The 20,010-nt window shown below is 43.1% G+C and overlaps 1 protein-coding gene across 3 annotated transcripts in view; it reads right to left on the minus strand.

Annotated features, from left to right (window-relative positions):
• The window catches only part of LOC111767536 (transport and Golgi organization protein 1 homolog), a 44,629-nt gene that overhangs the window by 13,388 nt on the left and 11,231 nt on the right, over positions 1-20,010 (minus strand). Inside the window, exon 1 of one of the 3 annotated variants that reach the window (XM_070232228.1) lies at positions 1,874-2,326. The exons of 1 other annotated variant lie outside the window; for it this stretch is intronic. In XM_070232228.1, the coding sequence (XP_070088329.1) occupies positions 1,874-1,939 (66 nt within the window). In that variant the 5' untranslated portion in view covers positions 1,940-2,326. Of the gene's footprint in view, positions 1-1,873; positions 2,327-20,010 lie in introns of those variants that run through there. One more of the 3 variants, XM_070232226.1, reaches the window with a different exon arrangement.

A 20,010-nucleotide genomic window follows, 5' to 3' on the forward strand; every position in this document is an offset into this window, starting at 1 on the left:
ATTATGATTAAAACTATGAGAATTTAAGTTAGTTAAAAACACAATTCCACATAGCTAGTAAAAATAATTCCCATTCATATTTCATAGAATGGCACCTAAATGAATCAATAGCAACCATGAAAATTAACTTGTAAAGGAATACAATAATTCTAGAATGTCTGTTCACCAAAACAAAAGGCAAACACGTCGTTTTACCAAACTATATCTATAAATATTTTGGAAGAAAATAAACTCACACCTCAATTCATACTAATCCATGTACCAAGCTTCAGTTTTGTGCAAATAAAACTTCTCTAGAAAGTAGCCTCTGAAATCTATAACATTTTCATCTTCAGCCCTCACAGCTGGGGTCAGTAAAATGTGTGCTCATGGGGAACATGCACTGTCTTTGAGTCACCACTGTCAGAGAGAGAGCAGTAGCTCTCAGCACTTGGACAACCATGTGGATCAAATGCACAAAAAAGACAAAGACCGTCTGGTCACTACCTGATCAAACATCCCCAGTCGTGAGCACTCTCCTTACATCTGACAACCGTGGAGAGCTGATATCAGTAGTTGACTCCTACGTAGATGAGATCCAATGGGGCCAAAAAGCTGAGGTTCTGACAGTCAATGGCCATGAGCAAGGGTAGATGTGGGAAATGCAAGACAGGTGAGTTTATCCAGGTGCTCAAAGATGAGGTAGGGAAAGAGAGGTTAATTCATCTATGAGAATGGAACCTAGGTAGAGGGTAGGGGGAAGTTCCAACAAAGACTAACAAGAAATTTCCTCCTTTGTAGATTCAAAGGAAACAGAATAATTCTTCTTTGATTAGAGATACTCATTTGGGATGATTCTGCCTCAATGTGAGGGTTGTTCCTGACCACTGGACCTTTCCAGATCCCTAAGAATCTGATGCATGCCAATCAAAACAAATCTACTTATCTCCAAGGGGTTTTCTCAGTCTCTCTCCCTCAATACTAGGAGTCTGGAATTTCTTTATATTTGGACAATCCTAAGGACATTAAGGATGCTTTTTGCTTTGAGTAAATCAACACTCTACACATGAATGCTTTACTAAAGAAAGGAAAACAACTCATTCGCCTCCTGGTCATGTCATTCCTAATAAATTACCCTTTATTAACATCGCAGCAGGATGCAGCCACTTATTTTCTGATGGACTTCTGAGGGCTCCCATCAACATGGTTGGACACAGAGTCCCTGGGGGTAGCTTCCAAGAGCAGAAAGGAAGAGATGACTTAGAAGTTGCTAAAAGTCAACAAGGCCGAAAGCACAGAGCACAAATGACATTCCACTTTTTAACAGACTAGTACCAACACCAATATTTAGATACCACTGTTCCCAGGGCTGCCAACCTTCACATATATGAACCATGTACTTATAGAAAAGCAAACTACACATGAGATGGGCCCTACAATTGCATGGCTTGAAACAGGATCTTGACAAGGCTTCCAGGAGACAGTCTAATTCCCATGACTCCTCTTAAATAAGAGTTCCTTATGTTTCTAAAAACAACTTGACTGAGCTATAATTCACAAATTAAACAATTCTTCCACTGAAGACATACAACTCAATGACTTTCAGTATATTCACAAATACTTCCTTCTAGACACTGTACAGTTACTATTTTCAGGTTTCCATCCTGTCAACCCTGCTGTGTTTGGTCCAAGCAGTGCTGACAAGACCCAGAATTTGATGTGCACAGTTCTGGCCAGAACCTGTTCAGGCTGGTCAAGCAACTTGGCCTGAGGTCCTCAGTCTTCAGGATGTCTGAGTTCCCATCAAGAAACCCATGAAAAATGTGTTATTTAACCACCATGTAAAAGAGCCCAATAAAAAGGAAGAACCATCTGATGTCCAATGTTCACTCACGTTTGTGTTTGGGTAACCGGGAAACCCAAGCAAAAGGAGCCAGAAGACCAACCTCTGCACCTCCATGTCCTGGTCCTCAAGGAAGGAGGTGGGGAGGGAGTGATGCAGAGGGCGTGAGGGGAGGGGTGGGGTAGGGAGGTGATGAGGTGAGGGATTGGGAGGGGGTTGGGGGGAGAGGTTGGATTGAGGGTGGGATTGGGGTGTGGGTGTGGCAGGAAAGGAGCTGTTGGGCACCTGGGAGGGGAAGAAGAAGCAGGCCAGGGAAAGTACTGGGTCAGATCAAGTCCTAGAGGGGGGGGAGGAGAGTTCAGACAGGTCAGTAGGTCAGTAAGTCAGCAGGACACAAGGATCAGGTGAAGCGGACTCTCAGGAGCAGTTAGAGGGGATGAGGGCTTCGTCCTCCTCCAAGCCTTCTCCTGTTTGGCTGCTGCCTTAGCAACCCCGATGCTTTATACTCCCTTTTGACCAATACCCTGCCTTCACCCCTGGTTCATCACAGTGGACACCGTGTGACCTTACGTTTAGAATGCCCCTCCCCCAACCAGTGCCTCCCCAGGAGCCATCCCAGTAACAGGTCCTCTTTGGAACCTTCACAGACCTTCTGGTTTCTAGTCCTTCCCAACCCAGGTCCCCTGTCCCCCACTTCTGGGCACCCCTCTTTCCTTTCTGACCTCCCAAGGTTTCCCATGGCCATTGGCTGAAAAACTTACAAAGCAAAGGATGACTTGTAAGTGAAATGAAAAGAGAATCAAACACACAAGCAGAGTGGGAGGGTTTCACATCCCTCTCAGCAACTCGTACAATAAGCAGACAGAACATCCGTAAGATGCAGACGATCTTAATAGCAAACCACCTTAATCACCCAGATTACCTATATATCTATCTATAACCATGTAACGACTGTTGGGGGCAGGTATGATACGTTTACAGAATTAACCCTATTTATTTTGTCTATACACAAATTTCCATATATTTCAGAGGAATGAAATCATACAGAGCATCTTTCCACAAAGTAATTGTGCTAGAAGTCACTGATAAAAAGCTGACTGGAAATTCCCACATGTTAGGAACCTGAGAGGTACCTTTATAAATAAAAAAATGAGTATAAGAAGAAATCCCAAAAGAAAAGGGTCTATCTTTGAACTGAATGATATCATCATGATAAAATGGCAATAAAATACGTCTCCACCTGCCCTGGGAATTCCACTCTGTGTGGCGGATTGTATGGTCTCAAAATCATCCTCGATTAAACAGACATCATCACAACGGAAACAGTGGTGAACATGTCACTTTTCTGTCACCCTGCTGTCTGTTAGCATGGGTTTTGCGTTATGAACCTCAGTGGGGAAAATCCAAGCTCACTCTCATGATTGATCTCCTGGGATCTCCAGGAAAGTGAGCATTTTAAGAGAGAAAGTTCATTATCTTCTCTCCTGGGGGACCTGGGGACAACACCCAGGGAGCTTGGCAGCACCAAGAGTGACAGGTGGGGAGAGCCAAGCAGGTGGGCAGGGGCCCGGAGACCAAGACAAACCCCACTGGTGATCACCTCTCCTGGGCCCCGTCACGAGCTACCTAAGGCTCTGTTCTGCGTGTTTACACACAGTGTTTCCCCAACTCATTCAGGCCCATGGCAGCTTAAAATCATTGCTTTAAATCCCACCACATTTTATTACATAAATTTATAGCAAACAGGAAAGATTCCATCACTATTATAGTGGAAAATCAGCGTCTTTTACTGTAAATATAAAGAAAACATAAAAAACAAGAAAAGCAAAAACAAAACAAAACAACAGTGCATATGAAATTCTGTTTAGATGCTGTTGGCTGCCTAAAGAGCCCCAGAGATGCGCCATCCTGGTTACACAAGGAGAGAGCAGTACAGAAGGGGTGGAAGTCAGACTAGCCCAGAAGTGAACGGGAGAGAGGCCCAGCCTGTAATGGGCTGGGGACTTCCGTGAAAGCTTCCAGGGTCACCCTGACCATAGTTCAAGCAGAGAGGAAGGAAACAAGGAGAAGTGACAGAGGTTGGGGGCCTGGAACAGGTGAGATCATTTCTGCAGCTGAGGAAGCACTTACTCCCCAAACCCACACAGTGTGAGCCTCCCGTGCAGGGGAGACCTTCATGGCCCCTGGAGGCCAGGCCAGCAGCCTTGGGCTTAAGACTCAGGTGTGCTGCTTTCCAGCTGTGTGACCCTGAGTGAGTTTCCTTCACTAAAATGGGAGTGTCCATGCCTGCGTCCAAAGACTGTCCTCAGGACAAGAAAAAGCCTCGTGTTGAGCCCCTGTGCACATCAGCAGCAGCATCCCCCAGGGGCATCTGTCCTCCCAGAACTGGGGCCTTGAAGGTATGCAGCCATTAAAGGCAATAAGGATGTAACCAAAGGCCCCTCCTCTTGTTGGCCTGTGCTGAGCACTGAACTGTGCAGGCATCATCTCATGGGATCGGAGGTCAGCACCATCTCTATCCCCATTGCACACATGGGGAATCAGCTTCAGAGTGGTGAGGGAGAGGGCGGTACCAAGGCTGAGCAAAGGGTCAGAGGGGACTTGGGTCTAGGAAGGGATGTTGGGAGAGGGGGAGGCTGAGGCAAGAAGATTCCAGAAGGAGAAGGGGCCAGAGCGAAGCTTTGCCCAGGGCCCAGCTTTGCTTGGGGTCTGCCCTGCTCAGAAGATGAGGTCAAACCAGATGGCCATGGTGACACCCCTTGCTCCTCGACCTGGGACTGATGATCAGTCATTGCTGTTGTGATGATAATATCATCATATAATAGTCCTGACAATTTCATTATTGTTATTGTCATTATTGTGGGAGAGGGTGCAGCCCATTCTGAGGCATGGCAGGGTCCTGGGGAGGCTCGCCTCTCTCCCTCTCTTCTCCTTGAGCTCTGCTAAGCCTCATACAGTACCTCTGCCCTAAGTACACACTGTCAGGATCCCTGTCCCTACCCTGGCCCCAGTCTCCAGAGCAACTCTACCCTGGTCACTCTCTGGCATCTTAGGACCCAGGCACAGCTGTCCGGAAGGCCCTGGTGTGGGGCAGATGCCCAGCCTTCGGTTTGGAACCAGGAAAATGCCCCCTTACCTGACAGCTTAGGTGGGGCAGGTCATGCCAGGGTCTATTCATCATGTCTGCCTGCAGTGGCCTCCACTGAGTGCCAGGGCTGTCTGTTCGTCTTGTTGGCTGTCTTGTGAGCTGGGGTGGGGTGATGGTCTGGGAGTGTGTGTGTGCCTGTGTGTTTGGTTGTGTAATTCTGCATCATAGACCTAAGAGTCTGAGTTTCTCTGTCTATGAGTATATAGATTATGCACATGAGTTTTCCCTGTGTGTCTATGTATATTTTAAGTGATGTATTTCTAATATATCATTCCACTGTCTCCTAGCTGTAGAGTTTCCGCTGATAGTGTGATGGGGGTTCCTTTCTAAGTTATTTTCTTCTCCCTGGCTGCCATTAATATTCTTTCTTTGTCATTGACCTTTACTTTTCCTTTTCCCTCCAGCTTTCCTGGGGTATAATTGACAAGGAGGCATTGTATATATTTAAGGTGTACGTCTTGGTGTTTTGATAATATGTATGTTTTGCAAAGATCACCGTGCTCAAGCTAATTAACACATCCTTCACCTCACATGACTATTTGTGTTTCTGTGTGTGTGTGTGTGTGTGTGGTGAGAATACTTGAGATCTCTTTGTAAATTTAAAGTATATAACACATTATTAATTATAGTCACCACACTGTACATTTTCATCCAGAACTTATTCATCTTGTAATGGACAGTTTCTTACTTTTGATCAGTATCTCTTCTTTTTGCTCATCCCCAAGCCTCTGGTAATCACTATTCTACTCTGTGATACTATGAATTCATATTTTTAAAAAATTCTACATAAAAGCAAAATTATGCAATATTTATCTTTCTGTGTCTGTCTTACTTCACTTAGCATAATGTCCTCCAGGTTCGTCCATCTTGTCACAAATGGCAGGATTTCCTTATTTTTTAGGCTGAATAATATCCCGTTGTGCATAAATACCTCACATTTTCTTTATCCATATGGCCATTGATGGACATTTAGGTTGTTCCTGTATCTTGGCTATTGTGAGTAATGCTGCAGTGAACATGGGGTGCAGATATCTCTCTGAGATCCTGATTTCATTTCCTCTGGATATATACCCAGGGTGGCATTCCTGCATCATATGGCAGCCCTGTTTTCAGTTTTCTGAGGAACATCCATACCAGCTGCAGGGCCTGTGGGTGGGGTGGCTGGCAGTGTCTGTGGGCTGGCTTTGAGATCCCACAGTGGTTGCTGTGAAGCCCTCTCCACATCTTTGTTCTTAGCTACCCCCAGAGGATCCAGCCATGCTGATTCCCTCAGCAAGACAGAAATAGGCTTTCAAGCAGTGCCTGGAAAGCCTGTGGAAGTGACACTCACACTGCTCTCTTCCCCCTGAGAGAAATCGCAGGTGGAGGGGTCTCTCTGAGCTGAGCTGAGCCAGCCTGTCGGAACGGTGACGCAGGTGGAGCTGTTCTTTCTGCCCTTCTCAATGTGGTTGTTTGTTAGATTTTCTGCTCCACCGGCATGCTGAGACCTCACATCTGGCTTCTAGAGCTTTCCTAAAGGTATTTTTGCCCATGAATGGTGGTTAAATTATGGTTTCTGTGGGTGATGAGTGCTGGGCCATCCTATCTCACCGCCTTGCTGACATGTATCGTTGTTGTTTTATTTTGCATTTCTCTCATGGCTAATGATGGTGAGCATCTTCTCCTGTGTTCCTTGTTTACTTGTATAAATATTTCTTTGCAGAATATCTTTTCTGTAGAAATGTCTACTCAAATCCTCTGACCATTTTTTTAAAGATTTTATTTTTCCTTTTTCTCCCCAAAGCCCCCTGGTACATAGTGGTGTATTTTTAGTTGTGGGTCCTTCTAGTTGTGGCATGTGGGATGCTGCCTCAGCATGGCCTGATGAGCGGTACCATATCTGCGCCCAGGATTCGAACCTGGAAACCCTGGGCCGCTGAAGCGGAGTGTGAGAACCCAACCACTCGGCCACGGGGCCGGCCCCTGACCATATTTTTAAATTGGATATTTTTTGGTGTTGTATGTATTCTTTTCTTTTTGTTGAAGTCATATTGGCTTGTAACTTGAGTAAATTTCAGGTGTACATTATTGTATATCAGTTCCCTTATAGACTTTGTTATGTTCACCACCAATAAATTTTATCTGTCACCATACATATGTGCCCTTTTGCCCTCTCTCCACCCTCTTCTCCTATGGTAATGTCATTGACTTTTGACATTTTTAATATAATGTGCCTTGGAGAAGGTCTTTTTATGTTGAGATAATTAGGAGTTGTATTAGCTTCATGTACTTGTATATCCAATTCCTTACGCAGGTTGGGGAAGTTCTCAGCTATTACTTCTTAAATAAGCGCTCTGCTCCTTTCTCCCTCTATTCTGCTTCTAGGATACCCATTGTCCTTGTGTTGCTTTTCCTAATAGAGTTGGATATTTTTCATAAAATTTCTTCATTTTTTAAAACTCTTAGTTCTGTCTCCTCTTCCACTTGAATCATTTCTAAATTTCTATCTTTGACCTCTCTAATTCTCTCTTCCATGTTTTGTGCTCTATTTCCAATGCTTTGTCCTTTATTTTCCATCCCATTGTGGTCTTCATGTCCAGAATTTGTTTGGCTTTTTTTTAGTTTCAATCTCTTTGGTGAAGTACTCTTTCTGTTCGTTACTTTTATTCCTGAGCTCATTAACTGTCTTTCGGAGTTTTCTTCTAACTTGCTGAGTTTCTTCACGACATCTGTTTTGAATTCTCTGTCAGTTAGATTGCAGTCTTCTGTGGCTTCAAGTTTGGTTTTTGGAGAGCTGTCACCTGCTTTCTGTTCTCCCACGTTACTGTAGTTCTTCACGGCGCTCGATGAGTTGATCCTCTGCTGGCGCATTTGTGATGGCAAACACCGTTCTCACTGGGGTAAGGCTTTTCTTACTTTGATTCTGAGTTGCTTCTGCTTGTATTTGAGAGCCTGCACTTTCCACCCTCCAGTGCCTCTGCCAGAGGCATCATCAGTGCCCTCCTTGTGCTGCTTGTGTCTCCGATGTTTCTGGTGGCTTGCTGCCTACAATGTTGCTGCAGTTGTGGGTGCTGCCACTGGGGTCACCAGGTTGAGAGCACTTCTGTTGCTTTTGGGGCAGCCTGGAGCTTCTGCTCCCCCACCGGGGTTACCAGATTGAGAGCATTTCTGTTGCTTTTGGGGCAGCCTGGATCTTCTGCTCCCCCACTGGCCCTCCACAGGCTCAGGTGCTGCTGCCACATATACCACCTGTGCTGCTGCTCTGGGGTTAACTGTGGTTGCTGGGAGCACCACTGCCAGATGTGCTGGGTTCATGGGTGTCACTGCTGCTGGCAGGGGCCTAGGGTCTTATATGCAGCCCCCACTGCAAGTAGGGTCAGCGTCATGGGTGCTGCTGTGGCTCCTGAAGCCTCAAGTCACAGGAGTCACATGAGACTGTTAGGAGAGAGGTGGGGCTGAACCATGACAACAATTACTCTTCCTGTAGCCTTCTGGTCCCCGGTACTAGTGCACTTTTAGAAACCTCAGGTCAGACAACCACTGCCCCTACCAGTGGTATCGTTGTTTTGGATTGACACTGCCAGGAAAGGGGGAGGGAGCTCCTCTCCTAGTTCCACTGCCTCCCAGAAGCCTAGTCCACCAGCCTTCAGATGTGCAGACATATGGATCTCTCAGGCACTCTGCTGTGCTCTTAAAGGAGTCCTTTATTGGTCTGAAAGCTCTTCTCTTGGGGAGAAAAGGGAGAGTTTCATGGGAACAAAGCTAAGAAAGGAGTTTCTAACCAAAGACTGCAGAAAATGTCAACATTGAGGGGAGAAATGGGACTGCAAGCAAAGTGGGAAGGTGTACACGAAAGGATCAAAAACAAGTTACTGAGGAGCCAGAAATCTAAGAGTCTTGGGGAGAGAGGAAGAGCAGTGGGTCCATGTAGCTGGGGAGGGATCCAGGGCAATTACCCAAAAGACACACTGTTGTATGTTTCCTATTCTTCTCTGCTAACAGAACCATGGTGAACAAGTGTGTTGACCACTATTCGTAGTGATAAACACAAAGGCAGAGTCACAACTTATAAGGGGTTTGGGTCTAAACTCGGCACCTGAGATGAAAATCCCATGTCATCATACTACTCATTTAAAAAATAATCCTATAATAGCTCATGGATACTATACTATCTCTTGGAAAATCTAATCTAGTCCATCTTTCCTCCAGCATTGAAAATGATTTCAGTCTTTTTGGTTGAACACCCATGGAAGTAATTGCCTTGTGTTTGTTCTGGTTTCCCAACCTTACAGTCAATTCTTCCTAAGGTAAATGCTTGTGAATTGTGACTCTGTGCTCAAGTTCTCTTAAGAGAGGCCAGCCTCATGGCTGAGTGGTTAAGTTTGCATGCTCCACTTTGGTGGCCCAGGGTTTCACCAGTTTGGACCCTGGGCATGGACATGGCACCACTCATCAGGCCATGCTGAGGCGATGTCCCACATGGCACAACAAGGGGGAGCTACAACTACAATATACAACTATGTACTGGGGGGCTTCGGGAAGAAGAAGAAGAAAAGAAAAAAAAAAAGGAAGATTGGCTACAGTTGTTAGCTCAAGTGCCAATCTTCAAGAAAAAGAAAAAGAAAAAACTTCTCTTAAGAAACTTAACCAAGAATCCCTTAGGGGAAATAGGTACATGTATGTGTGTTGCTCAAACTCACAACAAAGTCTTTGTCTCTTTATGAGCTATTAACAAACTGTGGATATCAGGCAGAGAATTAGAATTGGAGAAACTGAAATTATTCATTTATTCAATACATGAATTCATAAAAGTGCCTGCTGGATAACATCCAAGACTTCCTAAAGCCCTGGTACCTAGAAGGCAACATAATGCCAATTAAGACAGATGCTGACAGAATTTAAGGAGATTCTATTGGCCTCATGGTCATACCTTGAGAGCCAGGAAATGTCCCCAAGTCACCCAGATCTGCAAAGAAAGGAGCTTTCACAGTGAGTTTATAAAATCTAATATTACAATCTGTGCCAAGTCCCTGGTCTCCAATTTCACCTCCCTCACAACACAATGCCAGATCCACCCACATCATTATGATGGGGAAACTGAGCTAAGACGGGACCTGAGGCACCTGGAGGGCTGAAATTGGGTCAGAGGCCTACAGGCAGGTGTTTAACAGATCTTGTGTTCTAATGCAAATATCAGAAGATATAAGCAATCAAGGAGATCCAAACACAGATTTAGGACCCTGCAGAATCAACTTGCCTTAAAGACGTCAGTCAAAGAGTGCAGAAATTGAGAGCAGGTTTGAAGGTCTCTATCTAATGTCATTTCCAATTCTGTGTTCATTGAACGTCTCCATACAGTAAGGGTGATATCTGATCTCTACTCTGTGTTAGTCACTAGATCAGGAGAAAGGAAGGGTTCAAAGATGAGTCAGGTGTGAACTTTACCCTCAAGAAGTCCACAGGCTAGTCAGAGAGCCATGACAAGCATATGAATAAGTAATTCATGGCAGAAAGTTCGCCGTTCTTTAGGAGAAAGCATTAGGAGACTCAGAGGACAGAGCAATAATTTCCAAAAGAGACCGGCATATAAAGCATTGGAGGTGAACTCTGTATGTGGGATTTGATTATGTGGAGGTGAGCATGGAAAGAGCACTCAGAGCAAAGGAAACAGCGTAGAGCAACCCAAAGGCTGGAAGAGAAAAAGCAAGAGGATGTATAGAGCACAGGGCCAGTTTGGCTGAAGTGTAAGGTGTGGAAAGAAAAGAAATAAGAGGTGAGGGTGAAGTCACATGGACTGGATTATAAGAAAAGAGTATAACCCTTACCTTATCATGACAGCACTGGGGAGCCGTTGGAGGGTTGTTTTTAAGCAGGAAAATGTGATCATCGGAACTGAGTTCTAGAACACGAGATGATTAAACCAGGAGGCAGGGGCTGTGGCGGTTTAGCTCATATCAGCCGGGATAACAGCCCTGCACATTTCCAAGCCCTCCTGCTCTGCCATCTAAACCTGGAGAATTCCCTGGTACCACTACTTTACTTGGAGCTCTGACTCCAAAGAATTATTTGCCCCCAGCACAAGAGCAAGGAAAGGGTTGAGTACTGAGGTGGCTCTGGCATTAAACGGATATAACCGTTCAAACCTCAATTCTGCCAGTGCCTAGTGTGACCTTAGGCAAGTCATTTCACCTCATGATACTTCAGTGTCCTCATTTGTGAAATGGGATAATGCTGTATTTTGTGACTCCAAGATGAGCAGTTTTTTACATTTCATTTTAACATCAGGAAGTGCCTTACAAACAAAGCATGCTCAAGTTTAAGTAGCACTGTTTTGCATTTTCTTGATGAGTCACAGAATAATAATGGTGGAACTTCTCATTGATGGCATCTTAGATTTAATAAATACAGTAACATCTACCTCCGAAGGTTGCGAGACTTAAAAATTGGCAACAGATATTAGCTCAGCTGGCAATCTTTATTTATTTATTTTTCTGCTTTTTCTCCCCAAATCCTCCCAGTACATAGTTGTATATTTTAGTTGTGGGTCCTTCTAGTTGTGGCATGTGGGATGCTGCCTCAGCGTGGCCTAATGAGTGGTGCCATGTCTGCGCCCAGGATGCGAACTGGCAAAACCTTGGGCCAGCAAAGCAGAGCGCGTGAACTTAACCCCCAGGCCACCGTGCCGGCCTCCGGGTTGTGAGATTTAAAGGAGCTATTGTACAGAGCGTGCTTAGCTCAGTGCCCGGCCTGAGGCTGGAGGTTAATAACAGCAGCCACCCTAACACGAGGAGGAGGCAGTAGGACACAGTGCTTCAGAGCCCACTGGCTAGATCGAGGTTCCAATTCCAAGGCTGCACTCATCGCCATGGACCAGCTGTTTCATGTCTATGAGACAGTTCCCTCGTCTATCAAAACGCCAATCCTATAGGCTTTCTGTAAGAATTAAATTAGATATCATTTGGGGTAAAATTTAGCAACATCTCTCAAGATTACAAATGCACCTTCCCTTTTACCCAGCAGTCCATTTCCACGAATGTATCCCACAGATCCATTGCCGTACATGCAAGCTGTCATCACCACAAGGATAGGTGTTGCACCCTAATTTGTAACAGCAAAAAGGTTGGGTTTGGGGGGTGGTTAAACAAATAATGGTACATCTATCCAATGAAATATTATGCCACTATTTTAAAAATATAGCACTTCTATATGTTTGATATGGAAAGATCTTCAGCATGCACTGTGCAGGAGAACAAGCAGTGCAGAACATTGTGGAGAGTGTGCTATTTGTATAGAAGGAAGTATTCAATAAGTTGACGTGTGTAAAGCAGTGAACACAGTACCACATATACAGCGTAAGAGCCTGAATATACAAATGGACAATGGCCAGATCACATATTAAAACAGAACTCTGACCCACAGTCTGTAGCAACCAGCCCAGGAAACCAACTCATTATCTACAGACTAGCCCAGGAAGCCAGCCTGCTATCTCCAAATCAGACTTGAAGGGAGTCAGACCACTATCTCCAGCAACCAGCCCAGGAAGCCAAACAATAACCCCTGCAGCAATCAGACCCAAATGGCCAGGGATTAATTAATAACTGACAGCTTCCCTAATTTTTGTCCCGCTTCTAACATAGGACCAGCCAGTGACAGCCAAATGTGCACCCCTAACCAATCACATAGGACGTCCACCTCTAGTTAGCCCACCTACAGCTTCCCCGTGCCAACAGCCTCCACTCAGGGGGCATCTAGACCCTTCCCTTCTCTCCACTATAAAGCTTTACAGTCCTCTGCCTGCCTGGATCTCTGCCAAACTGCAAATGATGGGGGCCGACTCCCTTGCTATAGCAAACTCTGAGAAAATAGCCTTTGCTTGTTCTCATTTGAATCGTCTTTATTTCCACAGGTTAGTGCTTAATAACTAGCGACTCTTCTTGTTGTTGCTAGTACCAATGCAAGAGAATTCAGATGTTTTTCCTGTTTCTCTTTAGACAGTGGATGGACTTTCAGCCAGCAGATGTCTTGTGGTGTTTGGGTGATACTCTTGGTGAAAATTTGTCTTTGAGCAATGTCTGGGGAACTTGGCTTTAAGGAGCTGTGTGTTTCTGGATCACAACCAAACCTTCTGCCCTGAGTCTCTTCTAAACATTAGACCAGTTCCCTGTGAGGGCCGGGGCAAAGGCCAGAAAGGAAACATTAGCAATGGCCCAGTGACTCATGCCCAACATGAGGTGAATCAAGAATTAAATTTGAAATGTGATCCTGACCCGAAGATGTTCTCCCTCCTTCTGAGAACAATGTCCTCTCACTTCTCTAGGCTCTTTGGAATCAGGAGGAGCTGGCTGCTTCAGCTGAATCGCTGAAAATGAAACTTTTAACAGACAATAATGATAATGAAGATGATAATATTAATATCCACTATCTTCTATTCACCAGGTACTGGCTCCTAACATGCGTTATTTCATTCATCTTCCCAACAGCACTGTGAGGTAGAAACTGGGGAAACTGAGGCTCAGAGAGGTTAACCAGCTAGCCTAAGGAATCAGAGCTGGAACCAGAAATAAAACTGGGCCTATTGGATTCCATCACACAATCTCTAAACTGCTGTGTTAATCTCTAAACTACCTTCACAAATCAAAATTTTCCTGACAACATCCAGGATTATTCTTCAAAACAATAAATCTAAGCAAAGGGCTTCAGGGATCCAGAAGTAAAGGTCAAGCTATGTATCCATTCAGTTACTGGGTGATTAACATGGTAGCTCCTAGATTCAGATAGGAACAGCTAAATCCTCTTCCAAGGCTCATTAAGATAAAGGACTTGCTCCCGCTGAGTCTTGAAGCTAGTGATCCTCTCCCCTGGACATTCCCCAACTGTCTCAATGTCTTTCTCATTTTCAAACACAGATTTTGTTTTTCCTTTCTTGGTGGCGCAGGCCCTGTCCGGGTTTCTCACTATCATTGCCCTACCGTGAAACCCAGGGACATACCAGGAACTGCTTCCACACAAGTGTTTTGCCAGGTAAGAGAGGATCTTCTCAGAGAGTCCACTTCCACTCATGGGGCCACAAATGAGACTAGGAACGCTCGATTTATTGAAATAATCCAATTCTACCCTTCATTAAAGCATCTGTCTTCTTGCAATTTATGACAATAACTCTACTAGGTTGTGGGATTTTTTTTTTGCCCGTGACACTTCTGAATCCATATCTTCTGGCTCCAAAGGAGTTAGGAATATAAAACCTAATTGTAGTCAAAAGGGTGGATGTGTTTAATTAATTTGTAATCATAACTCCCTTTAAAAATATAAACATTAAAGAAAAATATATTACATGTAAAATAAGGTGAATATTACAGAAAAAGACCACCTCCCCTACTGGATATAGATCCTTCTAGACCTTTTAAAAATAAATGTATATCTAAACCTATATCTATCTATCCCCGTAGAAATACATTCTAATATTGGGGGGTGGATTACGTAGAAGGTATCATTCTGTATGTCATGGTGAAGCTTGCATTTTCCACTCCACACTGTACCTTAGAGCTTTATTCATGACAGTATGTGATTGTACATCTTATTCTTTTAAATTATTGCATAATGTCCCTTAGTATGGAACTATCAAAGCACCTATCAAAAGATACTTGGATTTTTTCCAAGCTGCTAAAAAGAGCATCTTTGCATATACCCTGGAATTCTTTAGGATACCTGCAAAGTGGAATTGTTTATCATCATCAATGAAGATTAGTGAGAAATCACAGGCCCAAAGCATTGTATCAGGCCTCAGAGTTTGCTAAATAATCACTTCACTCTAAATTTCACTGTAGCTATGTGGACAAGGACACATATTCTACAGAAGGAAGCGTTCGTGGTAGGAAATGATATTAGCATATTACATTATAATTACGTGAAGAAAGCACATGACCTAATTCATTGGCATTTTATGGAGCAGCAAAAAATGTGTTATGTTAAATATGGCATATCTTCATTCACCAACATGCTATCATCTCATGAAATGTCTGGATTATTTCTTACACTCTTAAAAGAAAAGCATTTAAAAATTTCAAAATAGTCAACTCTCACTTGTGCCCTGAAATTAATGGTAATACAAAGGCAAAGACATAATGATGATTTTGGAATTAATTTAGAAACAGTTCTCCAACTTTGATCTTTCTTACTCTCAGGAACTGAATGGGTAGTCAGATATTATCTAACACAGATGAGCTACCAGGTAACCACTAATTGACACTCTTATGTTCAAAATACACAGGGTCACTCTGCCTCTATCTGAGACCACAAAGAGTTTTGTTCCAGTCTTCTTCCCACATTTGATTCTTCCACCGTCACCAAAATCAAATACTCATAAAATGAATTATGGGTTTATAAAAGGTGTTCACTACTATCCTATCTATGCCTGGGGCCCTGTGGAAACTTCTCATAATATCCAGAGATTTTGAATCCAGTTTGTAAAATAAGCAGCTTTCTTTTTATCCTCAGAGTTCAGAAAAGTAGATTCTGCTTTATATTACCATTTCTGACACATCCTTCACACAGCTCAGGCTTTGGAGAAGTAAAGGAAACTCAGAAGGGTTTCTTCAGAAGGCTGGCTTCCTTCCATCAGTTAGGACTATCATTTGATTGACTCACGTTTAACACTAATTCCTCTTCTCGAGAAGAGTAAGTGTCTTCTGGGAAGTCTATCCAAACGGGATGTCTGAATAGATTATCTATTAGAATGGTAATAAGAACATCAACTACTACTTAATGAGTGCCTTGTATATTTGACAATATCTGCATCATTTCCCCAAGATTCTTCCTTACAACAGACCTACTACTGGTAGAAATATTCACCAAGTGTAAGAACAACTTTTGATCGCTTTTGCTATGGATTCAAGAGTCTGAAGCATTGTGTGGCTGCAGAAAGATTCATCAGCCCTGAGGAGATGGAGGACTGGAAACATCACTAAGTAGGATATCTCTGAAGGCTACGGGTAGGCCAAAACTGTAGGGTGATGCTGATTTGCCATTCAGCCAGATGGCCAAACTTGTCCATCCACTACATAAACGCACCATCAAAGCACAAGGCACACACTAGACATGCAACTAGCTGGATCTTAAACATGGGAAGAGAAACTGACTTAAACTAAAGGGATCCCTCTTCCATCATAAGACAAAGGATTCTGGGGTACAGGCAAATGTAAGCTTGTAGATTCCATAGTAGGAAGTTCAGGTAGTTTCCACCTGATGAATCCTATTTTCTCTGTGAAATAGGACTCAGTATCCCCCGATGAGATAGGGAAAAAATGTGCTGTAGAAGTCTGAGTGGACAATGTTTAAAATTATCATTGCTGCAAATGGAAGAGAGAGCAGATGCCAGAAATGCAGCAGAAATGGGTGATAAGGACACATTTGAGGTTGGTGATCATCCATCTTCAAAGTCACTCTCTATGTGATTGTGTGATTTCCGCCAACTCACTCTAAAATGTTGGAGAAATATTCTCTAATATTTGAGAAAATCACCCTTAAATATTGCAGAAAATCACAAGTACAAGGGGAGAGTAGGAATGACCCAGGATTAAGGGTTTTCCAAGAAGGCACAATAAAAGGGCAGTGGGCAAGGGATCTTGGGAAGTTGGCAAGAAAATGGTTAAAGTGAAGGACTAAGAATGCAAGCTGATTAGGCAAGGAAGAGAATTTAAGAAAAAGGCAGATCAATGGTGAGAAGACAAGGTACTGAAAGCGTTAGTAGAGCTGGAGGGACTGAAGGTAATTGCTGTAATCTGCCTGGGCTGCCATAACAGTACCAAAGATTGAATGGCTTACACAAGTGATATTTATTTCTCGCAATTCTAGAGGAGGCAAGTCTAAGATCAGGGTGCCAGCATAGTTGGGTTCTGGTGAGAGCTCTCTCCCTGGCTTGCAGACATCTGCTTTCTGTGCCCTCACATGGTGGAGAGAAAGAGAGACCAAGTTCTCTAGTGTCTCCTCTTATACCAATACTAATACCATTGTGAGGGCCACACCCTAATGACCTCATCTAAACCTAATTACCTCCAAAAGTTTCCACCTCCAAATACCACCATATTTGGGGTTAGGGCTCCAATATACAAGTTTTAGGGAGACCAATTAAGTCCATAGCAGTAGTAATCAAAACATGAGATGCATGGACTTAAGATTTCAGAGGTGAAACATTTACAGGTGATGGCAAAGTCAAAGGCATTGCCAAGGGGGTTAAAGTGTCATGAAACTCCCTGATGGTAAAAGTCAAAGAAGGAAGAGACTAGAGTGTAGGATTAGTCATCCATATAGATGTAGGAGTCACTCAGGATAATGGTGGGACATGGAGTCAAAGGAAAGATCATGAACTTTATGCTAAAGGCTTTAATGGACAAGGAATGACTGGGAGGTTGGCAAATTACAACAACCAGGAGTGTCAGAGGGTGGTTAAGGTAAATGGCGTGAGTCTCAAAGAGAGAGAGGGATTGTAGATAGGGTGAGAGGGGTAATGGTCAGGAGGTCGTACTGGAAGCTCGAATGGTGCCAAACCCAAGGATCATGGAAGAATCAACAGCCTCCACTTAAAAGGGGAAAATAGTAATCTATTCTCATGAAGAGCCAGATCTCATAAAGCAAACAATGAAAAGAACATTCAGTGAAGAGGATGTAGAAAATGTGAAAGTAGAAGAGTTTGTTAAACACTCAATTGATGTTCAATCCAGAGGGTACCATGCAAAGATTTGGAGGGAGAGTAAGGGGCAGGGAACAAAAAGTCCCATTCCTGTGCAACATGAGGTTGAGATAGAAAGAAAAGAGAATTAAGCAGAGGCGTTCATATAATGGATATGCAAAAATCCTCAACAAAATATTGGCAACCTGAATACAGCAATACACTAAAAAGATCACATGCCATGATCAAGTGGGATTTATATCAGGGACTCAGGGATGGTTCAACATCCACAAATCAATCAATGTGATACACCACATTAACAAAATGAGGAATAAAAACCACATAATTGTCTCAATCGATGCAGAAAAAGCATTTGACAAGATCCATCAGCCATTTATGATAAAAATGCTTAATAGAATGGGGATAGAAGGAAATTACCTCAACACAATAAACACCACAGCCAACATCATACTCAATGGGGAAAAAACTGAAGGCCATCCCTCTGAGAACACGAACAAAACAAGGGTGCCCACCATCACCGCTCTTATTCAAACTAGTACTGGAGGTTTGGGCCAGAGCAATTAGGCAAGAGGAAGGAATAAAAGGAATCCAAACAGGAAATGAAGAAGTGAAACTCTTGCTGTTTGCAGACGACATGATCTTATATATAGAAAACCCTAAAGAATCCATTGGAAAACGATTAGAAATAATCAACAACTACAGTAAAGTTGCAGGGTATAAAATCAACTTACAAAAGTCAGTTGCATCCCTATACTGTAATAATGAACTTACAGAAATAGAAATCAAGAATACAATTCCACTTACAATCGCAACAAAAAGAATAAAATATCTAGGAATAAATTTAACCAAGGAAATGATACAACGAAAACTATATGGCATTATTGAAAAAAATAGATGATGACATAAAGAAATGGGAAAAGATATCATGCACATGGATTGGAAGAATAAACATAGTTAAAATGTCCATACTACCGAAAGCAATTCAGAGATTCAACGCAATCCCAATCAGAATCCCAATGACATTCTTCACGGAAATAGAACAAAGAATCCTAAAATTCATATGGGGCAACCACAGACTAAAAGATTGCTAAAGCAATCCTGAGAAAAAAGAACAAAGCTGGAGGCATCACAATCCCTGACTTCAAAACATATTACAAAGCTACAGTAATCAAAACAGCATGGTACTGGTACAAAAACAGACACACTGATCATTGGAACAGAATTGAAAGCCCAGAAATAAAACCACACATCTATGGACAGCTAATCTTCAACAAAGGAGCTGAGAACATACAATGGAGAAAGGAAAGTCTGTTCAACAAATATTGTTGGGAAACCTGCACAGCCACATGTAAAAGAATGAAAATAGACCATTCTTTTACACCATTCACAAAATGAGGAAGATTCGCCCTCAATCTAACATCTGTTGCCAATCTTCCTGTATTTTGTATGTGGGCCACTGCCACCGCACGGCCACTGACAAGTGGTGTATGTCCATGCCCAGGAACCAAACCCAGGCTGCTGAAGTGCAGCACACCGACCTTAACCACTAGGCCACCGGGGCTGGCCTTCTCAATACATATTTTTTCATGAATCAGTGAATAAATGAATCCATTGTGTTTATAATCAACTAAGACAACACCCCAGAGCAATACTGGAAAGTTATTTTTTATTTAAAATAACAGTTTGCTCCCTGGCAAGAAACTATGTAATGTTTCCCAGAATGATTAATTTGGACAGGAAATAGTTTTAATAGGTAAGATTGATCACTGTTAACAGATTCTTTTAAAGATATGATAGGAATTATATGTTGGCAGAAATTAATTTTCTAAGGGTAATGTCTTTAAATAAAGTGCGGCTTCTGGGCATAAATTGCTGGCAGTGGGCCTGTTGCTAGAGAGTGCCTTTAAATTATGGAAAAGTGTTAGGCCATGGGAGGCTAACTACCTATCCCTAGGTGGCACATCTTTAAGGAATAAGCTTGGAGTAAAAACCTGTTGTTATGTTGCCATTTTTAGAAAGGGAAGATATTCCGAGGAAACTTGAATTTTAGTCCTGGTTGTCTGTTTTCTGAGGAATTCCACTGAAGGGACTTGTCCTTTCCAAAATAAAGATGAGTCAGTGCCAAGAGTCCAGGAATGACCAGGCAAAACCTGAGACTCACAGAAGTGAAGTGGCTTGTCCAAGGCAACCTTGTTAGAGTATCTGGCTCCAGGACACACTCTGAACCATTCCACTACACCTCACAGTAGAAGTCACAGCAGGCCGGAGAAGCAGCACAGAGAAGATGAATGCCTTAATTCTTCCTTTGGAAAAAAACCGTCAAACAGTCATGCCCGTTTTAAGAGACGCTGGATGGAAGTGATTAAGTGTACAGCT

Source organism: Equus caballus, chromosome 13 (genome assembly GCF_041296265.1).
Source record: "Equus caballus isolate H_3958 breed thoroughbred chromosome 13, TB-T2T, whole genome shotgun sequence".
NCBI lineage: Eukaryota > Metazoa > Chordata > Mammalia > Perissodactyla > Equidae > Equus > Equus caballus.